Raw genomic sequence first — 9,225 nt, 5'->3', positions numbered from 1 at the left:
CGTCTGCACAGTGCGCGTGGAGAGGACAGCAAAGGGTTACCAGCGCTTTTCTCTCACGGACAACCCCGAAGCCTGCGGTGTAGAGCTGCTCTCCTCTCCTCTATCGCTCCGTCCTGCCTTCCTTCACAGGCTGCTCCTGCGCTCCCAGCCCGAGGAGGAGGAGGAGGAGGTGGAGGACTCCACCTGGCAGGCGAACACCTTCACGGCATGGATGCGTTAAAATCCGCCGGCAGGGCCATCATCAAAAGTCCGGGAGTTCCGCGGCACACATGGGGAACCTCCAAGCACGAAAGTGAGTAATGAGCAGCGCTGAGGCGGCTGTGTGACTGACCACGCGGTGAGTCCAGCACGTCTGACTCGATAACGCTGATGAGGAGATTAGCACACGTTACTTGTGAACGGCTGAACTTCTAATCCCGACAGACAGACAACAGCACGTGTTTGTTTACATGTAGTGCTGTAAAACGATGTGGAGATGAATGTTTTCCGATGGTTATGAATATCGTTGTGTTTGCTGAGATTATCAGCAGTCCGCTACTGGCTTTGTTTCTGAGTTAAAGGGGAACTCCGCCGCTTTTCCAAAATTCCACACCACATCGACAGTCCTTCAGAGTAGCTTGGTGTGAAACGTTCCGTTCTAAAGAAACGTGCGGTCAGACATTTTCGCAGTGGTGGTGATAGGAACCAGACATCTGAAGAGTTTAATGCCTCAGAATTTTATTAAAGTTATTACATAAAAATGGTCAGTATATACTCTGGCACATTGTTTTAAAGTTTTGGCCTAAAATGTATTTTATTTAAGCCATTCATGGTTTCATGGTGGTACATGCATTACAGAGTATTGTAAGACAAAAAAGACCCCAAATAAAACTTTTTTTTTCTTTTCAGATTTATGACTACCGTCGTCAACGTTACATACAAAGACTCAGAAGGCACGCTGGTGAATTGGGATAGTAAATGAAGTGGCTATGTTGTTGACATCATAACCTCGGGTTCCTGTCACCACCGTTTAAAAAAAATCAGTGTCTGAGTTTCTCTACAATGAATCACTTCACATCAAACCACTCTGAATGACTCTGTTTACATTTCAAGGACTAAATTATTGAGAGATTTTGAAAAATTGGTGGAGTTCCCCTTTAAGTATTTAATATACAAATGATACACGTGATATTATCAGCATAACATCTTGTTTGAAAAGCAGAATCTTTGAAATGTTTACATGAATTCCAGAGTTTTGTGGTATTTGGAATGTTCCCCTTTTGCTCAAAACCACAATCTGACCTTTTGTACAAAGGCCTTAACATGGTCAGTCTCACAAATTTGCTTAAATTTGAATAGTGACCCAGAAATAGTGCAGAATATTGTATGTTTCTTCTTCTTTTTACTGGTCATAACTTTCTTTGTTTTAAAATTTCAGAATTCTGAAACTTTCTGTTATTTCCAGGTTTAAATGGAAAATGTTTGCCCAGGTTTTCTGTCTTAGACTTTAGAACCTGTCAATACAACCGTAAGGTCAAAATAAAAATACAGTCTTTACTAATGACCTATACATGTGCAAAGAGTCACACATTTTTGCCCTCAGGCTGTTCAATGCCTGATGGCTGATTTAGCCGGGTCTGTGTGTAAGTGGTGCTGTCAGCCGTTGGTTTGTTGGGGGAAGAGAGTGAGCTCAGTCTCTTTATGAAAGCGCCCATGTCACATGTGGAGTGACAGGCAGTGAGGACTTTGTGACAGACTGTAGCCTGCGGTCCAACACACTGTCACTCTGATGTGTGAATCGGCAGCTACGAGAGTCTTTCTTCAGGGGAAAAACCATCCAAGTCTCACGCTTTCACATATCACAAAAAAAAACCCGCTATGCTAATTGTGCGGTTAGAGCTCGGCAAAACGCCTTTTTGACTGACACTTTAGAAATTAGCCAAATGAATTATTAAATTCAAGTGTGTGTGACAGTGTAATTTGGATATACTCATTGCATTAAATTTGAATGATTTTCCATCGTCTCTCAAGCAATACATTACATTCATTAGGCAGATCTAACAGGCTGGGGTCAAACAGTCTGGATTTAATTGCTGCAGGTTAGTGGTTACAGAGCTGGACTGGTAGCTTCTTAATTGCTCATTAGGCGGCTGCCATGGCTCGTTCAGCAGTTACATTAGCTCCTAAAGGCATGCTTGTTGCATTTTGGCATCAAGCGTCCAGTATCAGTATCAGCGATGGGGATAGTGATACTTATGACTGATACCACAAAGCAATTTCAGATGTGAATGCATACTGCAGTGTACATGCGCCAACAGACAGAACTTAACAAAAACATCCTAACATGAGGCCTTCACTTTAAAGGGTGTCACTTCTTTCAGTGCAAATTTATCTACCACTGCGTAGTCAGTTACAGTCTGAGGTAATGTTACTTCACGTTGTTACTGAGGGAGTCAAAGTTGAAGTGATACGACGAGAACCATCAGTCTTTTGAAGAAATGATAGCCTTTAGCCATGGTTCGGCCTTTAGTGGGCTATAGCCTTTAGCATAGCAGCCCGCTAGCTGGGCCTGTGTGTCCACTAACCTCACCTATAGTGCACCTCAATCATTCAGCTGTGTCTTGCAGCAGCAAAGTCTCTTGATAGTTAGCTACTTACTGCCGGCCATGCGAACCAAGCTCCTGCTTTGTTTGTACAGGGCCTGAATGGCTCATAGCAAAGAGCCATGTACCCCGTACTCCCGAAGCACCTCCCACAGAATACCCCGGGGAACACAGTCGAATGCCTTCTCCAGATCCACAAAGCACATGTGGACTGGTTGGGCAAACTCCCATGAGCCCTCTAGGATCCTGGAGAGGGTGAAGAGTTGGTCCAGTGTTCCACGACCAGGGCGGAACCCGCACTGCTCCTCCTGAATCCGAGGTTTGACTATAAGCCGGACTCTCTTCTCCAGTATACCTGCATAGACCTTACCAGGGAGGCTGAGGAGTGTGATTCCCCTGTAGTTGGAACACACCCTCTGGTCCCCTTTTTTAAAAAGAGGCACCACCACCCCAGTCTTCCAAATCCAGTGGCACCGCCCCCAATGTCCACGCAATGTTGAAAAGGCATGTCAGCCAAGACAGACCCACAACATCCAAAGCCTTGAGGAACTCAGGACAGATCTCATCCACCCCTGGAGCCTTGCCACCAAGGAGCTTTTTAACTACCTTAATGACTTCGGCCTCAGTAATGGACGAGCCTATTCCCCTGTCTCCAGACTCTGCCTCCTCACTGGAGAATGTGTCGGTGGGATTGAGAAGGTCCTCAAAGTATTCCTTCCACCACCGAATGACGTCTTCAGTTGAAGTCAGCAGCGCACGATGTCCACTATATACAGTGCTAGTGGCACACTGCTTTCCCCTTCTGAGTCGCCTGACGGTTTGCCAGAATATTTTCGGAGCCGACTTAGTCACTTTCCATGTCCTCACCAAACTCCTCCCACACCCAGGTTTTTTGCCTTGGCGACGACTGAAGCTGCAGATCGCTTGGCCTGTCGATACCTGTCAGCTGCTTCTGGTGTCCCACAGGCCAACCATGCCCGATAGGACTCCATCTTCAGCTTGACGGCGTCTCTCACCTGGGGTGTCCACCACCGGGTTCGAGGAATACCGCCCCGACGGGCACCAACTACCTTGCGGCCACAGCTACAGTCAGCCGCTTCAACAATGGAGGAGCGGAACATAGCCCATTCTGAGTCAATGTCCACCACCTCCCCCGATATATGGTCAAAGTTCTGACGGAGGTGTGAGTTGAAGATCAATCTGACAGGTTCTTCTGCCAGACGTTTCCAGCAAACCCTCACTATACGTTTGGGTTTGCCCGGTCTGACCGGCATCTTCCCCCACCACCTGATCCAACTCACCACCAGGTGGTGATCAGTTGACAGCTCAGCTCCTCTCTTTACCCGAGTGTCCAAAACACATGGCCGGAAGTCCGATGACACGACTACAAAGTCAATCATTGAACTGCGGCCTAGGGTGTCCTGGTGCCATGTGCACTTATGGACATCATTGTTTACAAACATGGTGTTCATGATGGACAAACTGTGGTTTGCACAGAAGTCCAAAAACTGAACACCACTCGGGTTCAGATCAGAGAGGCCATTCCTCCCAATCACACTCTTCCAGCTCACACTGTCATTGCCCACGTGAGCGTTGAAGTCCCCCAGTAGGACAGTAGAGTCTCCAGGAGGAGCACTTTCAAGCGTCCTTCCCAAGGACTCTAAGAAGGCTGGGTACTCTGAACAGCTGTTCGGTGTAGGACAGACAGCAGTCAGGACCCATTCCCCAACCCAAAGGCGTAGGGAAGCTACCCTCTCGTCCACCGGAGAACACCCCAACATACAGGTGCCGAGTCGAGGGGCTATGAGAAAGCCCACACCTGCCTGTTGCCTCTCACCATGGGCAACTCCAGAAAAGAATAAAGTCCAGCCCCTCTCAAGGAGATTGGACCCAGAGCCCAAGCTGTGTGTTGAGGTGAGCCCGACTATATCTAGCCGGTATCTCTCAACCTCGCGCACCAATCAGGCTCCTTCCCTGCCAGTGAGGTAACATTCCAAGTTCCAGTTAGCTATGAAAGAACATATTTGCACTTATGCACTCCATTGGCACAGTGGCATAACAAACACTGTGCTGTCAGCCCTCGCACTGTGTGAATGTGTGTAAATCTGTTTCACTGGATAGTAGTCTGCAGCACACCCAGCAGCACAGTGTACCTGTGAACTGTGTACTAATTGGCTGGCAAAGACCTCCAGTACAGCTTCTGTTCATCCAGTATAGGATTCTATCAAGGAAGCTTCTTAACATATACTAGCTCTCCATAAATAACAATACTGAAAGGCAGTTGTTTATTTGCATCATCTCCAAATTGTCAGTATTGACAGCAGACTGATCAAACGCGGCACATCCATGTCAGTGAGCAGAGCTGTGTGTGATTTGCACCCAGCTCACAACAGAGACCCAGAGGATGCTGAGGGAATAGTGTGAAAACCTGAATTTAATAGCTAAATAATATTGCCTCTATTTGCATAGAATCCATGAATATTCATGGTGTGAAGCCTCTCCAGCCATGGCTTTGATGCAGAGCTGAGAGATGGCTGTAATATTCCCCCCACAGAAAAATAAATGCGGCTAGTGGTTATCTATTCTCTCTCCTCTCAAATGTGTGAATTCAAAGCAGAGGAGTCCAATGCCATATTTCCATTTCTGATGCCAAGAGTGAATGTGAAAGCTGAGCACATCCTGGTGGAGTTCCTGGTGGCCATCATCTGTCGAGGTCATTGCGTTGGCATGAGCAGGAAAGCTGGGGCACGTGCCCACAGAGAGGGGCTTCTGTCCCATCTCATTGTGTCATGAAAATGCAAGTGACTGTTCTAAAGGTCAGTTTGATTGCTAAGAGCAGTAGGACACCCTCCCCCATTTTCTACAGCTTTCTTTGTGCTGAGGCTATCTTTTCTTGGTGTGTTGCACCATATGTAGGTTGCACAGTTAGGGGATGCCAGTTTGTTCCACATTAGTAATGTTCACTCACTGGACAACCTCTGAAGTTAATGTTGAGGCTATGATATTATGAATATAATTTACATAGAAAAGCACTTCAGGCAGAATGTGACACTCTGGAGCAGCTACACATAAGCCTAAGGTCACTGTGACCATCGCAGGCCATCAGCTAGAGGGGTATAAAGCCCCCAGAATTGGACTGTGGGAATTCTCTGGAGTGATGTAGCTCCATTCAATATCTTTGGGATGAGTTAGAGTTCCAGTATTCCAATATTTCAGTGCATTTTTAGCTTAATATCAGTGGTTGCAGCACTATATTAATATTAATATATTAATACCCTTGATTTCAGAAAAAAACATTAGAAAAGCAGGTGTTTGCAGACTTTTTTGACATACAGTGTGTGTGTGTGTGTGTGTGTGTGTGTGTGTGCACGCACTGCTATAATACAATTCAAGCTAGTCAGTATGATTCTAGAGTGTGTTGTTATCCTCACCCTCCACTGTTGTACACAGCAGGCTGCATACATGTGACATGACATTTATTCAGTGCTTCATACACAGCGCCAGTCCCTTTCAGCTAAAGGGTGCTGCAATTTTAGTGCATTTCTATGTGAAGGAATCTATGGAGTCCAGGATGAACTGCTTAGGTTTTGCATGTGGGTGAGTCTGTCAGGTGTCCACTTGAAAGCTTCTGAAGAACGAGATGCTGATGGCAGAACTGTCCTCTGTGGCTCTTTTCCAATTAACGAGAGTAGATAAGACTCACACACACAAACTGGCTGGAAATATTGCACTGCAACACACATGGTGGAGTGTACCACAACATTATTATTATTATTGTTACTGTCATTATTTCTGACATATGTATAGTGTTTCTCCAGAACCTCCTGTCATCTTTTTGGGTTTTCAAATTTCTGTGTGGTTGGTTTATAATAGTTCTGATTGTATCCATCCATCTTCTTCATGGTCATCCTCTTCCTCTTTTACCTTCAACTCTATAAAGCTTGATTTATTTGAGAGTCTGTGTACTGCAGTATACCTGCCTTAAAGTGACTGGTCAGCCACATCTATGTACAATTAAAAGACACCCAAGGAATTTTTGACAATATCCACCATATAATTTACAGTAATTCTCACGTGTTTGTATTGTGCTGCCTAGAAACATATTTCGATAAATGTTACTTCTCTACATCAGTTAGTTATGTAGTTCTGCTTTATTGTCACTGGAGCTCATTTGAATGTGACTTCAGCCCTGCTGACCCAGAGGCACAGAGCAGAGCGAGTCAGAAAAAGTCAGAGACCCTCTGTCCTGCTGCTTAATTAAGCACTGAGGGAGGAAGGAAGTGAGACACACACACACACACACACACACACACACACACACACACACACACACACACACACACTCACTCACAAAGACAGACAGAAAGAGAGAGAGAACTGCAGAAAAAAGACAGACAGATTGAGAGAGAGATACAGAGAGAGAAAAAAAATATATATAGAAAGAATTGGAGAGAAATACAGAGAAGGAATGAGAGATAAAGGAGAAAAATAGAGACAGAGAGAGAACTGCAGAGGAGAGAGAGAGAGCGAGAGAGAGAGAGAGAGACTCACTGAGGGACTGATATACAAAGAGAGAAGGAGAAAAATATAAAGAAAGAGATACCGAAAAGAAGTGCTAAGAGGCAAAGCGGTAGAGAAATAGAGAGAGAGAACTGCAGAGACAAAGGGACAGAGAGAAGAGAGAGAGATAAAGAAAGAGGAGAGATAGAGAAAAACGGAGAATGAAAGATAGAGAGAGACAGTGTGAGCAGGAGAGAGAAAAAGAAATGGGGAGAAGGAGAGAGCGTGCGAGTGAGAAATGCAAAATGAGAGAGGCAGATGAGAGAAAATCAGAGAAAAGAAGGAAAATTGCACAAGAGAAGCAGAGAAAGAAATACAGAGTGCAAGAAAAAAACAGAGACTAATCAACACAGTAAATGGGAGAGAATGAGAGAGAGAAGAACAGATATAGAGAGACAAGGCAGAGAAAAAGAGAGAAAACAGAGGGAAAGAGAAAAAGACAGTGAGCGAGAGACAGCGATGGTGAGTATTGAAAGGATGAGAGAGAGAGTTTTTAGGTAGACTGCAGTGCAGAGCTGTCACAGAGGAGGCAGCTGAGTTGATGGTAATCACACTAATCATGACTGCGAGTCACTGATGCTCAGTTCTCTGTCTGAAGAGTGATACAGCACTGCAGACAGGGGACATGTGACCAAGTGCTGCGCGTGTCCTACCACAAACACCCCCCACCCCCCACCCCTTGCCGTTTCAGGTAGTCTCTCCCTTCTGCCAGCCAGGATACCTGCTGTTGTTCATTTGTATTCATCTTACATTGTGTTGAAGCTGAAAATGTTTGGGGGGAATCTGAAGTGCCCCTTTGCGACCACTCATACAGTAGCTGCAAACTGAGCCTAGTTAAAGTATTTAAAGGGCCCGTATTATGGAAAACATGGTTTTTTGCAATAAGATAAGAGTAGTTTCAAAACACAGGTGGCACGGTGGCGTGGTGGGTAGCGCTGTTGCCTCACAGTGAGGAGGGCCTGGGTTCAATTCCCTGGCCGGGCGACCAGGGTCCTCTCTGTGTGGAGTTTGCATGTTCTCCCCGTGTCTGCGTGGGTTTCCTCCCACTGTCCAAAGACATGCAGTCAGGCCAATTGGACATGCTAAATTGCCCCTAGGTGTGAGTGACTGTCTGTGTCTGTCTGTCTGCCCTGCGATGGACTAGCGACCTGTCCAGGGCCCGAAGACTGCTGGGATAGGCTCCATCCCACGACCCTGATGGAGAAGCGGCTTAGAAAATGGATGGATGGATGGATAGTTTCAAAACACAACTTTGGGAGGGCATTATATGTTTATTCTGTTCATATAAACGATGCTGCAAAAAGAACCTATTTTGAATTGCTTATTTTGTGATGTCACAAAAACCAACACATTTAAATACATCTGCAATTTCAACATACAGAAACCACCATCCTATACACTGAAGTTCTAAGCAATGTTGCAGAGCAGACTGTTTCAGAATGAGGAACAGAAGTAACAACATATTAATTCATTTTGATAATGATTGTTAAAATAGAGAACTGTGGCCAGTAATGGTGCCTTTTAATGTGTTTAGCACAGATTTTGACATCTTACTGTATAATAAAGCCCTTTCGTTCAAAGTGTTTGGTGTTCAGTAACAAGACTACAAGTTTGTATAGACAGTCCGTATGACTCTGAGGATCAGACTGATGTTAGTTAATGTTACATTGGCTTTTTTTTAGTTATGGCAGCCAGTGCTAAATTTGAAATAGATGTTGTGTTAAATGTACCTGACCTGAACATCTGTAATATATTTTTCCCTCAGTTTTCCCATTCATAGAGCAACTGGAAGAGGCGTTAATTACCAATATATGTTTTTTTTAAGAGCACGGAATATTTGCCTGATGGATTAATTTGGGTTACTTAACATTTCTATCTTTCCTGCTGAAAAAAACGTATAGAAATCATGAAGTGGTTTAACATTTCTGTTGGCTCCTGATGGTTTGGTTATATGTTTTGGCTTTTTCAATAGGTTGATATCACAATGTAAAGGATCCTAATGGTTTAACAGGTGACCAATGGCTGATTCTAAATGCATTTCTATGTCCTATGGCCCACTAGCTAATAGCCAGTACCCTTTCAG

At 44.9% G+C, this 9,225-nt stretch overlaps 1 protein-coding gene across 2 annotated transcripts in view; it reads left to right on the top strand.

The window, feature by feature from the left end:
• The window catches only part of si:dkey-71h2.2 (low density lipoprotein receptor adapter protein 1), a 70,763-nt gene continuing 61,538 nt past the window's right edge, over positions 1 to 9,225 (top strand). For both annotated transcript variants that reach the window (XM_017710507.2, XM_017710508.2), the window contains exon 1: positions 1 to 292. In XM_017710507.2, the coding sequence (XP_017565996.1) occupies positions 208 to 292 (85 nt within the window). In that variant the 5' untranslated portion in view covers positions 1 to 207. The remainder of the gene's footprint in view (positions 293 to 9,225) is intronic.

This window comes from Pygocentrus nattereri, chromosome 4, assembly GCF_015220715.1.
Source record: "Pygocentrus nattereri isolate fPygNat1 chromosome 4, fPygNat1.pri, whole genome shotgun sequence".
In the NCBI taxonomy this organism is placed as follows: domain Eukaryota; kingdom Metazoa; phylum Chordata; class Actinopteri; order Characiformes; family Serrasalmidae; genus Pygocentrus; species Pygocentrus nattereri.
This window is presented reverse-complemented; position numbering and strand designations above follow the sequence as displayed.